The 18,801-nt window shown below is 42.1% G+C and overlaps 1 protein-coding gene and 1 pseudogene across 4 annotated transcripts in view; both read right to left on the reverse strand.

Moving 5' to 3' along the window:
• ATP8A2 (ATPase phospholipid transporting 8A2) overlaps nucleotides 1–18,801 on the reverse strand; it is a 590,644-nt gene that overhangs the window by 218,393 nt on the left and 353,450 nt on the right. For all 4 annotated transcript variants that reach the window (XM_053920803.1, XM_053920801.1, XM_053920804.2 and 1 more), the window contains one exon: nucleotides 2,444–2,627. In XM_053920803.1, coding sequence (XP_053776778.1) covers nucleotides 2,444–2,627 — 184 coding nt within the window. The remainder of the gene's footprint in view (nucleotides 1–2,443; nucleotides 2,628–18,801) is intronic.
• LOC112296232 (U6 spliceosomal RNA) lies at nucleotides 15,373–15,471 on the reverse strand (annotated as a pseudogene).

Here is an 18,801-nt window from a genome sequence, read left to right on the forward strand (position 1 = left end):
CGACCTGGACCCCTGATGTTACACTTCAATGGGCACAGAGAACATCTGCTGGTCTCATCCCAATGCCTCGACGTCAGTGCTACAATGATTAGTTTTCAGAAAAAAACATCCTAAATCAAAATGCTGTTTTAATGAGGTCGTTCAAAAAACATTAGGAAGGCAGGGGCAGGAGTGATTCTTTCCTGAGAAGAACAGGCTGCTGAGGGCTCCCACAGCCAGCACAGGCTGCCCACGGGCAAGGCAGCAAATCAGGGGACAATGTTGGTCTCCAGAGCTGCCCTGGGGACAAAAAGCACAGGCACCTGGAAAGAAGCAGATCCAGAGCTTTGCCTACTTCATAATTTTTCCAAGGACAATTCTTTAAGCTAAATTTTCTTCTTCTGTATATAGTCCTTCAGGGTACTTTCTCAAAAACCCAATAAAAATGGATTCAGCTACATTAAAATAAACAGATACAGACAAGCTGGTAACTTCAACCACAGACATTTATAATTTCACTAGGGGCAAAGAAATTCATCAAATTGTGGCCTTTCCCTCTCAGTGATTACAGCGGAAGCATAGTGTTGGGTGGAGAGGCTGTAGGTGGGGAGGAACGCTGCCCTAATGTAATGGGACCTCTGCCTTATTATGAACAGGACCATGGAGAGGAGAAACGAAGAACCATGGACACGGGGACCATTCATCAGTTGCTTTGGTAGGGGTGACTATTATGCTGGAGGGGCAAGAGAACCCCTAAACAGAGTCAGAAAGCCCCACTCCCCTCTCTATCTTTCTTTGATGCTTTTAATTTGAAGAGAACAGATGCTCCAGATTCCACATCCTATTAGTATGCAGTTTCAATAAAGCAGGTCATGGAATCACCCTTCCCTAGACATTTTAAAGAAAAAGACAGACAAATATTTGCCTACAACTCCTAGGAAACCTCTAAAGATCCCTCCCAGCCATATGATGCTATAACTCAAGTATTTAATAATGCTGGGGTGTATAACATCCACACTTGCTGACAGACTACAGGAAGTGTGAGTCCCCCAGGCCTTGGTGTAGTTGACTCAGGAAAGTAAACGGGCAGGTGTGCAGGGCTGGTCCCCAAGGTCACATGCAGGTCTGGTGTTCTCTGGCCCGGGATGCTTGGACCTGAGGCAGGTCACCTGAAAGAGCCCCAGTTTTCCCACCTGTAAAATCAGAATTCCTTCTACCTACTTTGAGCAATTATGTTGAGGATTTATTTGAAATCAACAAAAGAACAAGATTGATTTCATGCACTTTTCCGAGTCATGAGGATTTGTAATTCCTCTCTGGGTTTGCAGAACCATGAGCTGGGAGGGAATCTGAGAGGTGATCTAGTGCAGAGCCCTCCTTTGGGGAGGTGGAGCCCCAAAGCTGCAGAGGACCAGCCTGCAACCCTGGGGTGACTGGAAGCTTTTTCCTGTTTTATATGTAGCCCCTGATTTCAGCATGAAGAGAGAAAAAGCCATTATTACTACTTTTGTTCATATGATTAAGATTAACACATTCGCAAAAGACAACACTGGAGAAACGAACTCTAGCTAATTTGCAGACAAGCAGCATTTAATCAAAACATACTGCAATCAGGACACAGGAAGAAACGTTCTGTGTTCATCACCACGTCTTGATTTTCTGTACAATCATTCAGGCCAAATGGCCTAGATATGTACCCTAGGGGTCAGGAGGTTGGCCCGCCCTTCACTTTTTGGCTATCATTAAGGAGTAGACATTTCTTTTATCCTCAGGCCACCTTTACAGTAACTAGTTTTATCAGGGGCCTCTGCAGGGGATGTTCCATCCAGAGAGGAATGGGATGAACTTGGCCTAAGTATGGGAGGCCCTTTGCTACTTATCCTGGGGTACTTAGGGGCCCCAAGCCAGCTCATGCTCTCAGCAATTCGCCTCACAGCAGTGGTCCTGGGCAGCACCCTGGTCACAGTTACAGGGAGAATGAGAGCTGTAAATTACTGCTTCCCCTCATCGTAAATGCCTGGTGACAGAATGTTCTAGCACCTATGAAAGAGGGGAGATGCCACCATGGGAATTACAGAGGGGGTGTCACAGGCACGGTGTTCTTTGGCACAAGGCGGTGGAAGGAAAAGCACGTGCAGCAGATGCATGAGTTGCAGGTAAGAGATGATTATTAGGAGGAGCAGAAACCTGTCCTGTCAGGAAAGATATCTTGCTTGGATGACAGAAAGCCTGGACAACCCACAACTAGCCGAAAGAAACCTGACTGGCAGGACAGGCCCACAAACTACAAGACCAAGACTACAAAGACACTCAAACACACTAATGGGTTCACCTAGGTGGTAATGTCAAAGGGGGTGGCAGAATTCTCAGGGCTGGACTGACTGGTTCAACACCAACCAGGCCTTCACGCCCAGCTGACATGTCTGTGCACGGAATGGAGCAGCTGGTCAACCGTGCCTCTGACCTGTGCGATGGCATAATCCGAGTTGTTCGTCGCCTGCATGCCTTCATTCCCACTGATTCCCACGCCCACATGGGCGGTCTGGATCATCCCAACATCATTGGCACCATCCCCAATGGCGAGGGTGATGGCCTTTACCCGCTTCTTAACCACGTCTACTATCTCAGACTTCTGCAGAGGAGACACTCTGTAAGAGAAGAAGGAGAAACTATGATTATATTGATCTTTCCAGAGGAAACAGCTGTGGTCTACATTTAGCTACATGAAAAGGGCAGCACTGGCCAATTTCCAAATTCAGTACACACATTTTATGTTCATGGGCAAAGAAGCTTTCAGAAAACAGTAGCTTATGGCTTTCAAGTATTTGCCAACTTCACAGATGAAATACACAACTCAAAACGAACTTAAAACACAGCCCATTTATGCTCAGTGGGAGTCATACGTGCAAACTCCCCTAGGACACATGTGCTCTCCTGCAAGATACAGGCAGTTAAGCTGGCTACAGTGGCCTTCGGAGGTGCCTTCCCAGCAAATCAGAAAACTCACACAGACCCTGTTTCTGTTCTGGTGTGCATCGTGCACAACCTGGGGCTGGCAAGGAGATTTCCCATAAAATCTGCCTTCACAAAGGGGAAAGTAAGTTGGCAGAGCTTGAGAATGCAGAAAAAGTACTAGAGTAAGAGGAAAGAAGAAAGACTTCTCCAACTCCACCCCAGAGAGAGAGGCAGTGTTTGAAGGGCAGCCAAGGCAGAGGATTTAAGAAGGGGACTCACAGGAGCCGACATCTACTAAAGGCTGACCTGCAGCAGCAGAGCCCAAAGGGAAGGCACAGCAGCCTCTGCCTAAGAGCGGTTGTTCTCACAAGGACTCGAGAAGGTGGGCTAATGCTCACAAGCCCTCACATAGTCTGAGAAGAAGACCCCATATAAATCTATCATGTCTTAAGCATAGCAACATTGATTACACGAAGTGTTTGTTCCAAGTATAAGATCAGACAACACAATAATGTGATAAAACTACAAGTACTTCAGGACTAACTCATTTTTTATTTTAAATTCTGACTTGGTAAGCTGATTTGGGAAATTTACTGAATCACTATAATACACACACAAGGTAAAAGACCTCTCTGGGTTTCCCAGAGGTATCAGCCGCAACCACACATGGACTGGGCTTTAAAGCTAGAATAGACACTCAGAGACTTTCCCGGGAGAACTATGAGCTCTCCTATGGCCAACCCACAAAAATGCTTGTTTCCAAAAGAAAACTTAAATTTTAGCAACTCTGGAAAGAAAAGTGGTGAGACAGCAAGCTAAATTTAAAACACAGGTACTCTGAAAGCTGTTGCTCAGTTACAAAGAAATGAAAATTAGCAAGTTAAAAAAGCCCCAGAATCTAAGTATTGAAAGGGCTTTAGCAGCCATATTGTGTGATGTAATACCTCTTTGCCATTTTTGTAGGGATTTTCAATAACGAGACTTTACAGCCTCCTGGGGTAGTAGCAACCACAAAAAATTATTATTACTTTTTTATTGTTAATAAGTATACTTAAAAAGTACAAATTCTGCCCTCTGGGCCACACTTTCAAATATTAGGAAGGTGGAAATATAAAGACACCTATCACATCTCTCCTCCCAAAGCTCAGTTTCTGCTGGCTAAACAGTCTCAGGTCCTCCAACCACTATGTCACAGGCATGCTTCAGAATTTAAAAATAGCTCCCAAGTGTGAGCTTCTAGACAGCTGAGAGCAGAACAAAACAGAATCTCCAGCTCCCTGGTAGCAGACACTAGACTGACCCTGATGTAGCCTAAAATGAAAGTACTGGAAGCTTTACTATTGTTTATCATTGAGCTTCCTGTCAACTAAACATAAGCAACTTTAACACACAGGGACACAAGCTGTATTTATTCCTTCTAAGTCTGAGCAACTGCCACTCAGAGCCAAGGGCTGATCTTTACATTCCTCTCTCTCTCATTAAATTTCTGACTGGCAGGTAGGCAGACACAGCTCACAATTCTAATTTTCTATGCAAATGTGGTTTCTCATTTTATTTCTGAGCTCAAAAGAAGCAGAGATCAAACACCATGTAGAGAAAATGACCTAGGATTCAAAGTTGAAGAACGGAGCATGACTCTTCCTGTGCCCATATAAACTATGTCAACGGGGAGAACAGTTTTATCAGTTCTTGTCTTTTCATCAATGAAATGGGGAAAATGAGAACCACCCACTTCATGAGATGGTCGTGGCATATTTATATTTATGTGAAACCATTCTGCTTACTAGCAAGCATGAAACAAATGTTATCTCCTACCCCACCTGCAAAACCTCAGCTGTTGGGAATAAAAAACGGACGGAGCTGAAAATTGCACGCTATCTAGCCCAGGGTTCCCACAGTGTGTGTAGGTATTCTGGGGTACTATAGGGGGAAATTATACATTTTCAAGGTGAATACAGCAACATCTCTCAGGTAGTGCTACAAAATAGTGGCTCTAGGTAGCCCCTAGTCTCAAGAGCAGATCATGCTGCATTCTTTTGCACGATAAATCTCTGTGGACCTGAAAGTCCATGGCTCCTCTGACAAAAAGCAAATGCACTGTGAATAAATCAGTGTAGACCAGGAAATGAGGGAGGCAGTGTCCACTCTTACTCCAAGCTTTGAAAAGTTGTACAGTACTCAGTAGGTGCACCCTACCATATGATCAGTAAGTGATGATGATTACTTAAAAATAAAAGAAAATAAGTATTATTTCTTTCATTTAAGTGTATTATTGTTTCAAATGTCTGCTAAGTCATTAGGACATAAATACTCCTGAAATTGTTTGATCTTGCCTGCTTAATAGTTAGAAACTGTTCCATTTCACTTTTGGCCTGGGGGTTTTGTAAAGGAATTACTGAGACATTGTAGTACTGGGAATCCAGAAAACCTGGAACCCTCTGCGTTAATCACTTCTCTCTATAGTTAATCACTCTTTAAGTACAATTATTCATCCACTAAAGTGGAACTTCACCTCATGGTACCATCATTTAATCTCCAACTCTTCTTCTGGATCCATGAAGCTATCACAAGAAAACATGGGACAGCAATGAGCCAGCCTGAGGCTGTGACTCCTTGAGATTCTACCTGCCACCCAAGTAATCAAGCAGTCTGGCCTCTGTACCAGCAAACCTGGAGTGGTCTGGAGGGAAAGGGAACCTAGGGAGCAGGAGAGCCTGTGGGCAGGAAGCTCGGCCACATGGACACCATGCTGTGGGAAGTTCAAAGGGCTGTGGTGGTAGAAGAGGGAAGTTGCCAAATAAATTCAAGGTTTTCTTTGAGGTTAAGTTGTTGCTTTTATGTTAGGGGGTTTAGCAATAAGCCAGCCAATGCGAGACAAGTAGCAGGTTAAATACGCTCACTACGTTTGCCACTTTGGGATTTGGATCTTGGGAAGGTCAAGTCAAGTCATAATTCTGATGACTTAAGGAAAAATCTTTCAAAGTCCAACAGCTGCCTTCTCCCAAAAAGGAAAAATAAAGAGAAAACCTGACTGCATATATAAACTAAGTCATATCCCTGTGTTTTGGAAGCATGAAATTCTCATCAAGAATTTATTGTGCCCTCAACTGTAATGCCTTGAGAAAACATGGTTCTAGCACACACTGGGGGTTCGCAATGGATGTCAAACGGCTAATTCCACATAAATGAATAGGCACCTCACACACTATTTTAGTACGCCAAGTTACCACAGAACACGAACCAGCTCTTTTAAAATCTTAATTTGTGACCTGGAATCACACGCCACATGTAATAAGTATTCCCAGCATATAATATATGTTCAAATCATAAAATAAGGATTCCCGTCCACATCTGAGCCAAGTGCTTTGGACACTTCTATACCATATTTTAGTGCATTACAACTAGAAATATAAATCCAAAGATTTTTAATCAATTGGAGAAGTATTCTACCCACTTTTCTTTTGGCTAATGCAATAGAGCCTAAAATAAAAAATAAGTTTTCCATCTGAGAATTTTAAACAAAAAGCCAGTATTCTGGAGTATCTCATTTATGGGATATGTATCCCAAAATTTTAAAAGTCACTTTCTTTTTTAAAAAGATTTTACTTATTTTTAGAGTGAGGGGAAGGAAGGGAGAAAGAGTAGAGAGAAACATCGATTGTTTGCCTCTCCCATGCCCCGGGGACATAGCCCGAAACCCAGGCATGTGCCCTGACCAGGAATCAAACCTGAGAAATTTTGGTTTGCAGGATTACACCCAACCCACTAAGCCACACCAGTCAGGGCTAAAAGTCCCTTTCTAAAGGTATTTTAAATATAACGCTGAATGATAACCACTGGTAATAACTGCTTTCATAGGATTAATGATTATGCATTAATTTATCTGATTTACAAAAGCCCTGGCCTCAAGATGAGTTTTTAAATTCTGATCTTGCAATATCATTTGAATACACTTAAGTCCATTCATTCCCTTTTCAGGGCTCAGCTGCCCCATTTGTCAGAGAGGGGCTGGGCCTCCAATACTGACAAGTAAACTGAGTTCTCCTGAGCCAGGGGAGTTAAAGGAACTCTGCTCAGTCAGTGGCACCCAAGACAATTTCAACCAGAGTCACAGCTCTTACTAATTATCCAGAGTCACCAGATACTTTCACTAACTGGACTTCTTTATTCCAAATAGACAGTGCTCATAACTAATGAAGAGATGTGAAGACCTAGATCACTGAGTCTCAAATTTTCAGTGAGCATCTGAATCATCTAGAGAGATCGTAAAGCTACAGATTCTGATTCAGAAAGTCTGGGTGGGGCCAGAAAATGCACATTTTTTAAAACTATTTTTATTGTTGACACTCTTATAGATGTCCCCACTTTTGCCCCTTTGCCCACCTCTACCCATCCCCAACCTCCCATTCTTCTGGACATTACCACACCATTGTCTGTGTCTTAACAAGCTCTGGGTGATTTCGTGCTGCTTGTCCACGGGCCCTGAGGTAGCCAGCAATGGCCTGGACAACTTCGCAAGTTCTCTCGTTGAATGTTTTGATCAGTTAAGCTTACATTTCCATAGCACAAAAATTTTCGCAGAGTGACATTCAATAATTAATTAGCAGAAGCGCTGAATTTTATTCCCTTCTTTCAAGCTTTGCACATGTAGGCTCTTCTTTGCTTTTAAATCCAAACTATTAAGTACAAATTTAGGTTGGGCTTTCATTTAAGACAGTCCTCCAACCAGTTTATCTCACATAAGAGGGTGAGAGGAGAAAGTACTAACCATAACAAGATACCCAGTACTCCATAAGTTTTTTTTTTAATGATACAGAAACACATGATTTAATTTGTGAAAGTTTCAATCTTCTTGTTAACTAAAAGCTAATAGCCTCCTGAAAGAGATTTCCTTTGATTAAAGGAGTTTGATATAACATATTATATCTTATTTCTTATAGCAGTCATTGATCCAAAATGCTTGAAGAATTCCAGCACCTTAAAAATTCTCATGTAGAGTTTGTAGATACACAAACACCTGACATATGAGCCTAGAATCTAAAAACAATCAAACTATCCTATGTATCTGTCTACTGAGGGCATCACTGGCTGATCAACACCCATCCTGACTCTCATGCTCTTTCTTTAGGCGCATTCAGTACGCTGGCGCAGGGCCAGTGGTCCAGGCCTTCTGTACAGTTACCCCTTCTGAAAAGTCCTACATCTGCTCTCTGACCCTCAGTAAATGTGTGACTCTCTCAAATGTAATCTCATGTCTCAGTTTTTGGTACATCTCACTAGAGGCCCAAACTCCAAAGGCAGACAATTTTGGCAGCTTGGGATGGTCCCTAGAGCATGGGGGCTGATGTGAGACCACAGGGCGGGAGCGGCAGGAGAATGAGAATGAGTCTAGGTGAACCCAGCAGGTGGCTGGAACTAGCTTATGTGTAGGCACAAAGAAGTGAAATTTAAACTCGATCACTCAAGCAGACTTTGGCTCTCCCTCCTTACAAAAACTTAAACACAGAGGAGCTGTATCATACATGAGGAAGCCCCCAAGGTAGTGCCTCAGAAAGATGCACCAACTGCAGAAGCTGTTCCGGTTTCATTGCAAGGGAGACAGGGCCTGACAGAGAGGCAGCCTCATAAGGGTGGGGGCTCCAGTGGGACACATTCTAAAAAGCAGGCTGAGTGCTGCAGACAAAGTACACTCTGTGAGCAAAGAGGTCTGAGAGCACAGCCGCACATACCTCGTCACACGAGAAACGTGCACACAAATTCAGGGATGAGCGTTTCTAGCTTTGGCTGCTTCAGCCATGAAGGTCCTATCCCATCCCAGCATTTCCTCTAAAGATTCAAGCATTATGAAGACCATCCTGTGGAAGCATTTCTTTCCATATAAAAAATGTGGTTTCCTACAAAGTTACTTTTCTTTCCCTAATCTCATCAGCGGCCTCATAAAAGAGCAGATAGGATGACGAACCACAAGGGAGACAACATGGACTACCAGCATTTCAAAAACTGATCCCAAAATTATTTAATAGGTTTATTTATTTCTATAAACTCTATTTATTCAGTGCGATCAATTATATCCCTATGTAGGATATGTCTGTCTCTCTACCCTTCTCCTTTCATGCCATTCCTATCCATCCCTTTCTTCACCAGACCCTAAATGCTAGTCCAGTGGATGTTCAGTACTGGTGACGGACTACCAAAACAGTAATCCTAAGACTAAATTACATCTCTAAGCATAACTATAAATAATGGGAAAAATACAGCTCCACTTAAACAAAAATACATTTCCTTTCATATAAACAAGAGACCTAGAAACACACTATTGGTGTGTAACTGAAAGACTGCTTCTACTCACAGATGGAGAGAAGGAAAGCAACACAGAAATGACTGGACACCTCTGTGAGATCTCAATTTATCATCTGTAGGAAATAGTAAAAAAGACCCCACTTTTCCTGTGATTTAGAGATGGCCACTGCAAATTTCCAGATCAAACGTGCCAGTGGTCTTGACTCTTTTCTAGAAATACCCTTAAAAAGATTATAGGGTTTTTGTGACAATTCTTAGTAACATAGAGCTGGCAGCTATCTTTGGCCTCACATAGGGATCTACTGGGAAGGGCTAACATGTAAGCCAGGTCTTTCTATTTCCTGTGGCTCTTTGATCATAATGCTTTGACTATTATAAGCCTAGAACTAGCCCTTGTGTATCATCTTGCATAAGCACTTCGAGGGGTTAACAGACACTGGCTTACCAAGTCTTTACAAATGGCCTCAGGGATGTCAGGTGATGCAAATCTTCCAACCAAGTCTTTATATTATAGCACCTCACCATGTATTTGCTCTTTGCACAATGGTTTAAGTCTGAAAATCACATTCTTTCATAATCTTGAATACCTCAGCGCCTTTGTAGTATTAATGACTATTCAACACAGTGCCTAGTAGAACCAGCAATTAACTTGCTGATTAAATAAAATGATGGACCTATATCTCATTACCAGTGGTAAAAATGTGCCTGAAATTATCATGAACCCTCATGTGACCCTATGAAATACAAGTCCATATGCCACAGGATTTCTTGGGCAACTAATCTAAGTGCCCAGATGTACCAATGGCATTCTTATTTTGGTAAAATGAAACATACGTGCTTTGATAACATTCTCTGTATTTTACCCGTATCAGTCATAAGGTTGTCTCTCTTTGACTACACTGAAGGTTGGACGCATGCTGCTGCCATGTGGGTGAGGCAGAGAGCAGGCAGCTGCGCTATGATCTTGCTTCATATCTTGGTGGTACAATTCTAGGATCACAGAATTATATATTTGGGCCTATATTAAATTCAAGTCACAGAAAGCTTAAAATTTTCATGGCATCTTATTAGTACAAAGATATTATTGTATTATTTTTTGCCAGTAATTTTAGAGATTTTATTACCCTTTTGTAGTCAAAAAGCCATACAGAAAATCATCTCTGTGATCTCTCTCACACCTACCTCTGAGTAGTAAATTATTAACCAAGACTTTTATAGGCCAACAAAGATTCTTTCTGTTGGGACTAAATTATACTTATTTTTTTCCTTTTTATCCAATTTTATTTGTCTTCCAAGCACTGTGAAAATTATCCAGATGTGTGGTGCCGTGCCAGCATTAAGAAAAGCACGATCAATCAGCGTGGCATGGCAGCTTTCGCCTCTCTTCTGAAGCCTTGATTCTATCTTCATGTTATCTTGCATCATATGCTCTTCGGCACCTGTCCATTTAAAAAAGAAAGGATACAGGGATGGCTCCATAGGTGTTTAACTGTTGCAGTCACACAGGGACCCAGAATATGGGCCTTGCACTTGGGATTCAGTGCTCTGTAGTTGCTGTTTTGGAATTCATAGTAATTGTATCTTTGGACTCATGTTTTTAACTCAATTTATAGGGGTGACATTGTTTAATAAAATTATATAGGTTTCAGGTGTACAATTCTATAACACATCATCTGTATATTGAGTTGTGTGTTCACCACCCCGAGTCAAGTCTCCCTCCTTCACCATTTATCCCCCTCTACGCTCTTCCACCTCCCCCCACCCCCTTTCCCTCTGGTGATCACCACACTGTGGACTATGATGGGTCATTTCTTAATGCCTTCACCTTTTTCACCCATGATATAGGTATACGTTTTTCAAAAATACTAGGGTTAAATGTTTCCACATTCCATAATACACTCTTTAGGTATAACTCAACTTTCAAAAGCAGCAGCTGAGCTCTCCTTCACACCTACCACACAGGGGGAGGAAAAGGGGGAGAGAGAAGAAAAGGGGGAGGGAGACAGAGAGGGAGGGAGAGGGAGAGAGAGAAGGAGAGGAAAAGAGAGAGAAAGGAAGGGATGGCAGGCTATAATCAAGAGAGAACATGAGAACTTTTGAAAAATGTTATTTATATAAATTTGTCACTAAAACAATTTATTACAATTACTAATAATTTTCTTCCTGTTTAAAGGTTCATTTAACTCATTCAATATCTAATAATAATATAAATCTCGAAGGTTACACACACAGAACACAAAATTTGGTCTTGATTCTCCTTTTAGTATTGACCTTGAAAAACAATCTTGCCCATGTCTTAATTAAAGTATTCTGTATGTTCACCTTGAATATACAACCCAGAGCTTAAACATAAATAATTCTGAGACAGATATTCTTATAATCTGAAGTCACTCTTATATGGCCTCTAAATCTTGATTTCAAACTCTAAACATTTCCTCAACAAACAAAAATTTTAAAGGGAAGGAACCCTAACAACTAATTTGGGGATGAGGTAGTATATTCATTACCAATCTTAACTACACCCGACTGGTGACTGCCTGCACCATCCTATGCACGTTCTCTTCTCTCCCGTCTAGGAGGTAGAGATCAACCATTGTGCAGTTGTGAGTCGAGAGGGAACTTGATATTCTTTATTAACTGAACAACAACCTTATAACCTGATCCTGTGCTGTGGCTATAAATGCTGCCTGTGCAGCTGAGGCTTTGAGAGTCGCTTTCAGAAAAAGGGAGGACTCCCTGTCTGCTCCAGATCAGTTTACTCTGCCGCTGAGAAAGGGCTCACTTTGAAATGAGTATACCCTGCTTGGGGCTTCAGAATTTATGCATCTGTACTTGTGTCCATGACAATTTTATCACATGTCCAGGAAACAGAGCAAAGTGGAACTCAAACAGGAGCACAGCTTCTGAAAACCTAACATCTCCACTAAATGATGTAGAGTACATATTATGTCAAAATTTAATAGTTTGTACATTGAGAATTACATGCAGTTTTATATTTGCTGAAATCAACTGGTTATAGTCTATTTCTTTCTGTACTAGGCTGAAAAGAATGGAGCAGTCCAGGAAGGCTGGGATTTAAATAAAAGATATTAGATCCTTCTGTTCCCAGACTGAAACAGGGATTAGAATAACACATTTAAATACCTTAATGTTTTTAGCACAAAAAGCATTAATTTGATACTCTGTTTCCTTGAAATGCTTTATTAAGGTCACCAAGACCCTCTCAGGAGTGTCTGCCTTCCTTGAAGTTAACATACATTTATTGTTCTCCACTGCAAATTTCACTAGTATTTCAAAACAGTGTGCCTGGCCTCTGCTGTGGGGAAGGTGGGAATAGGAAGCAGAACCAAGAGGAAAGCTGAGAAGTGCTGGAGTTTCAACATTTCAGAGCAAGCTATGGCTCCTTCAGGACCAGGCATCATGAGCTCATACACCACTGAAAATTGATGACGACCAAGGTGATTTTAATTAGACCTGCCCTTTACCTGTCACCTGTGCCTGGAACAAAGGTCATGTAATAGCCAATCCAATAAGTGAGCCGACTGTAACTACTTGTTCTCTGGAAAAGTCGGACAGCCTGTGCCTTGCTGACATCAGACCCAGCCCTCAGCCTCGCAGACAAGAGCCCTGGGGCCACAGGGACGGCAGTGCCACCACCAGGAGCACTGTCACACCCAGGGCACTGGTTAACAGAGTAATGAAGCTCCTTTCCTTTCTTTCTTTTTTTTTTTTAATTTGAAAGTGGGATTTGTTGGGTGGGAATGGAGCTAAGTTAGACAAAGCTCTTTCTTCCAAGTCGTACACACCCCTTCTCAAACCCAGAGCCTGGGTTTAATAAGCCATACATCTTGATCTCAATAGCAGGAAGTGATAATGCTTCTTTAATCGCCAAATTTGTAAAACTGTTTAAACAAAGAGGTACATCTGTACAAACCCCACGGAATGTACAACTCTGAGAATAAGCCCTGATGTAAACCGTGGACTCGGGTGGTGATGCGCCAGCGCAGGTTCACCAGCTGTAGGAAACGTGCCCCTCTGGTGGGCGCGTTGATGATGGAGGATGCTCTGAACGTGTGCCAACCACAGGGGTGGGGGTATACGGGAAATCTCTGTGCCCCTCAGCTTTGCTGTGAACCTAAAAACTGTTTTAAAAATTAGTCTATTTGGGGAAAAAAAGCAGCAGCAGCATTCTACTATCCTCAAAATAGAACATGAAAATGACACCTAATAACTTTATACGTCTGCTGAAGTCCTAGAGAGTGACAGAGAAAGGTTGGCAGACATTGGGCAAAAGGGAAAAGAGGTCCCAGTGGTGGGGGGACAAGTCCAGGCACAGTGGTCAACCACGTGATGGTCTGTGTAAAGAGGCCGTGTGAGCCCCAAGACACTGTGCACCTGCAGATTAGATCAACTGTAGCCGCCACTTTCAATGGCAGTCAACCCAATATACTGCAAAGCTGAATTTGTAACTTGCTCTTCTCACTGATTAAGACCATCATTGAACAAATCTGGTCTGAAATGAAATTAGCTGTTTACGTCTGTCTCCATAGCTAGGCTATGAGCTCTCTGGTCTTAGGGATTTGTTTTACTCATCTTTACATCCCATAGTACCAAAGTCAGTAAGTAACAAACACATGTTTGTTTAATTACCAGTTTTTTAATGTTTTCTTTTAAGTGTTAAACACAGCTCTCTTGCTCCTCCTTCTTAATTATATTTATTTCCATTTCAGGTTCAAGAACACACTTTATCATCCCATGTGAATAATGATCATCTTCCAGTTAGATCAAAGAAAGTGGGAGAGGAGAGTATTCGTTCATTACCATGACTATTCAGAGAAGCCCAAGTCTCAACCTTTGTTTGAGTCCACTTGGTAGCTATACTTTTAGGAGTAATTACTACATGAACAGACATGTGTATCAGGCTCTCATCTTTTCTAAGTAACAACCATGACCTCAAAATCAAGTGTGCCCTTCATGGGGTTTGATAGGTGGGGTCAAATGCTACCAACACCTGCCACATTCACCTGGCTGGCAGCTGCAGTGAACCAGTGTAAGGGACCATGCAGCCCTCAGGACAGAACACTGAGCTTGGAAAGAAGATCAAGACCAGAGCTAGCAAGATGCACAACCACTTGGGTTGGGGCTAGTACAAGAGTCAAAATGAAGAGAATTCCAGCCAAGAAACTTAAGAAATAGAGGAAAGACACTCAGGAGAGCACACAGCAGGGACTCCTAGCTTTATGCAGAGGCTTTTATTTCTCATTCTGTAACAATGGAGAAGGCAAGAAAGACCTTGTAATTAGATCCAGCCTGTGGCTGAAAATGGGAGTCATCCACCAAATTCAGGGTCAACTGAGGGAATGTGACAAGGACGGCTAAAGCAGTGCCACAGCAAGCAAAGTTTCAGTGGACACTCTCTCGCGCACACACACACACATAATAGTATCTCATCAAATTGAACTGGTATACACTATAGATAGAATCTGAAGAAGTGATATCTTTGGTGTTATAACTTCTTTAAGCAATATAACAAAAATGTCCTATCACCCACTTATGTCAGAGTGACCCAGTTTCCAAGGCAAAGTGACAAGTGCATGCCAGACCTTCGTTTGGGCTCTGGTGGTATGAAGGTGAGAAAAGCATGCGCTGCACCCAAGGAAACTGCAGAAACTGTTGTTCTCTTTTTATCAAATGACCAACACCCAGAGTTTCCAAGATAGAACCAGATGCTGTGACCTGGGGTCCAAGGTGATTAATAACCAATGTGGGGAAGCCTTTGGGGTCCGATGGGTTGCTAAGAAAATTCCACTCTTCCTCCAATGGTTTCCTCCCGCCATCTCTTTGAGGGTCTATTCGTTTCCCTCTAAGTTTTTAGTGTGCTCACTGTTAAAGCTGTAAATAAGGGAGAAAATAACTCAGATGATGACCACATGTGAACATGAACAAGAAGGAATGATGGGGAATGCTTCAAGGGTGAGGAATCAAGGGATGCTTCAGGGGGATAGGGTATAACTGGGTCCCTGCATCTATTCACCCAGATATAGTACTTTCCTGGTTGTGTTTTTTTCTTCTCTGTGACCAACAATGAGAATTCCAATGTACCTTAAACTCTAAAAGTATACTGCTTTTTTAAAAAAGAAAAATATGGAACACTTCACAAATTTGCAGGTCATCCTTGAGCAGGCGCCATGCTAACCTTCTCTGCATTGTTCCAATTTTAGTGTATGCCCAAGGGACTATTAAAAGTATACTTTTTAAGTTGAATGCAAAAATATGAGACATATCATCATCATCATCATCATCATCATCATCATCATCATCATAATCTTGGAGCAGCAGCAAGTGCTGCTTTAGCCCATGCCATTTCTTCACCACTACCTGGACTAAGTGCCTCCCATGCACTGGCTAATTTAATCCTCACTGCAACTCTGAGAAATCCGTATCATTCTGACCACCTCAGAAAGGTCAATACCATGTGTCAAAGGCCATAGAAACCTAACATGCGGCCAAGACAGGACCTAAACACACCTATCTCAGTCCAGCATCTGCATGCTCACTGAGCTGGTACACTCTTGGCAATTGTGGAAGCAACCATTTGGATGCTCTGCTGAGCAATAGGGCCAGGCCAAGCTGGGGACAGTGCACGTGCTAGAGATCTTCTGCCCAACACTGTTAGAACACAACAAGGTTACCTTATCCCCCATTCTCAGCTTTCTGCTTAGAATTTGAGGGTGTCACCATTGCCATCTGCCTCACAAGAGAGCCAAGAAGACCAAATATATTGTACAGGTGGAGAAGTATTTTGAAAAGCAGAATAGAAAAAATAATATCTCAGTTTCCACCTGACCCTTAGATCAAGCGCCAAGCACCATTCATCACTTCTCCACTGAGGACACCATCTACGCTCCGAGTTAGTCCTGGCGGAAAATATTCTTCCCCCATAAATCGCTGGTCTTAGGATCTTTAGGACGAAGATGGGATGAAAATCAGCAGAGAAGAAAATTGTGGCTGATGTGTCCCTGTTTGCATTTATCATCTCTTAGAGTCCTGTACTGAATTGTTTCCATATATAATTTTATATAACTGTCTTTATATGCTAACCCATTAAATTATATAATATAGTCACACTAATATTCAAGTACATTGAATATGAATATATATAAACACAGACATGGTTGCAAGTTCTTTCAGGGTAAAGATTATGTCTTCAGTTCCTAATTGTCCATATATATGATAAGGCGCTATGTATATAATGGTATTGCTAATTGTGCCTACATGAGACACAGTGCAGAAACAACGGTAGCAGCTCTGACACGTACTACAAGGGAAGCGGCACGCATGGAAGTCAGAAGCAGGGAGCAAATGAGGAACAAAGGAAGAACTTTTGAATGATTAAAACTGTACAATTAGCCCAATGTATCCTCACACCCTAAAATAATGTCCGCTGTTCCCTGGAATAAATCACAAACACACGAAACACATACAACCGTTACAAGCATGATCTCCACCTCAAGCAACGTCAGACATGGAGGACTGATGTTTTTCAGTCCTATACTGCAAATGGGTTTTCTCCCTACTCTCATCTCCATAAGTAACACAGAATAGCCAACACCCCAACTGAGGTCCCATCAATACAAATGGAAACCTATCATCAGTGTTCACTCTTTCTAAAGCAAATGGAGAAAAACTGATATAAAAAAATTTCAAGCCTGTCTAACTAGGTAAAACGACACCAGAGAAGCCAAAAATAGAATTACCCACTGCAAGAGTTAACCATTTTCAGTGAACCTAAAATAATCCTATGAAATTGGTCATTATTTTCTTACATCATAGATAATCTATTGCTATAGCAAACAAAAAAAAGAATCTAAAAAGTACTTCATCTCTAAAATGATGACAAAAAAATACAAAGAAAAATTAAATTACAAGTTGAATTTGTTCTTTACATTTGATCTAAACAATTTTAAGAGCTAAGACCTGTCTGCCTCCTTCTGCCATCAGACAATTCTCCAGGATGCTTACTTCCATGGGGCTTTATTAGAATACAAAGCTCGAGGTAGAGTTCTTCTAAAATTGAAGGCATTAATTTTCACTCAAAGGACAAGGTTTTCCAACATTATTGAAAAGACAGTTTTGATTGCTTTCCAAGAAGCTAGCTGCAGCCCATTAAGTCATATTACTACAAACTCAGAAAAAAAAATCAGTTAGGTTTTTTTCCATTCAAAATGTCTAAAAGTTGAAGTTTTCCTAAGAAGCAAACAGAAGGCCATTGCTCCCAGGAAAGATAAAGGTGATGGGCCTGGGCAGCCAGCACGGTAATGAGCCCCTGCTGTCTGACTTGCCCACTGACATTCCTGAGCCGCAGCAAAGCATCCGCCAGGGCCAGGGAGTTTAATAGGCACATAGAGTCGTTGTCAGTTTTTATTGCACATTTTGGGACTCTTTATCAGCATATTATGTAGTTTAGGTCATTAGTAGAACAAAGAAACTATATTAAGCAATCCAACTCTGCAGATTGCAGCAAACTCCTCAACCAATATAAATGCATGGGGCAATTAAATTAGATGTGGGGAGATGGCCTAATGCTTCTGAGGTGCTACGGCAGCGATAAGACAGGGCTATCAATCCTGACTGAATCCCATGGTATCAGCAGTGTGCCTAACAGCTCTTGGAATAGGTCACACAGACATGGTGCTAAGTGAAAGGGGAGGAGACCAACTTCTTTTCAAGTCCTTGAGTGAATGAAGGAGAGAAAAATATAAATGAGTGTTGTCTTAAGGTACTTTAATGGTAAATAGGAAATAGCCATTTTCTACTTCTTCCAGATGCTATGTAATCTAAGGACAGACTTCTCCTTAACTCCAGGGGCTAATTTTTGACACAGGTGACATTTCTCTTTTGCATGCACACCCACTCACCAAGCACCAGGGAAAAGGAGATCTTCACGCAGGCAAAGAGATGCTTCATCCCAGAGCACTGCCTCCCGACCTTCTTAGGGCTGCCAGTTCTCATGAGCACAGGCCTCTAAGAGAGACTGGGAGATGGCTTCACAGCCAAGAAGAGGTCATCCCTCTCTGCCACCCCATGAAGGCCAGCACCCAGTTACTGTTTCACCTAACCCCAATGCTCACCTCCATGTCTGACACATGGTTGGCTCTCAGCTAATATTTGTGGACTGACCTGCTGCACTAGAATGAATCTCCAAACCTACAGCTGCACATTGCTCTAGTCTGGAAAGAAGGCAGAGTAATGTATTCATTAAAGGGAAGGGGAAGTGAATAACCACACAACCAAGAGCGTCTGGCCAACATTCATGTGAACCAGCCCTGAGCTGGGTGCTGAATAATCTAGCAATGGTTTTGTAAATGCATGGAGGTCAAGACTAAGGGGCAGCTGTGGGACCACACACTGTGACTGCTATCACTCACTCTGTGGGCTCCCAGTGTGCATCAGCCAGGTCTGTTTGTGGTTCCCTATCCCAGGTTTACCTGCTGTTTTAGCTCATACAGTGTTCTTGTATGTGCAGTCAGGCTAGTATTTCTCTGAATAGTGGAGCCCCAAGTTCAC

The sequence above is a fragment of the Desmodus rotundus genome, chromosome 3, assembly GCF_022682495.2.
Source record: "Desmodus rotundus isolate HL8 chromosome 3, HLdesRot8A.1, whole genome shotgun sequence".
NCBI lineage: Eukaryota > Metazoa > Chordata > Mammalia > Chiroptera > Phyllostomidae > Desmodus > Desmodus rotundus.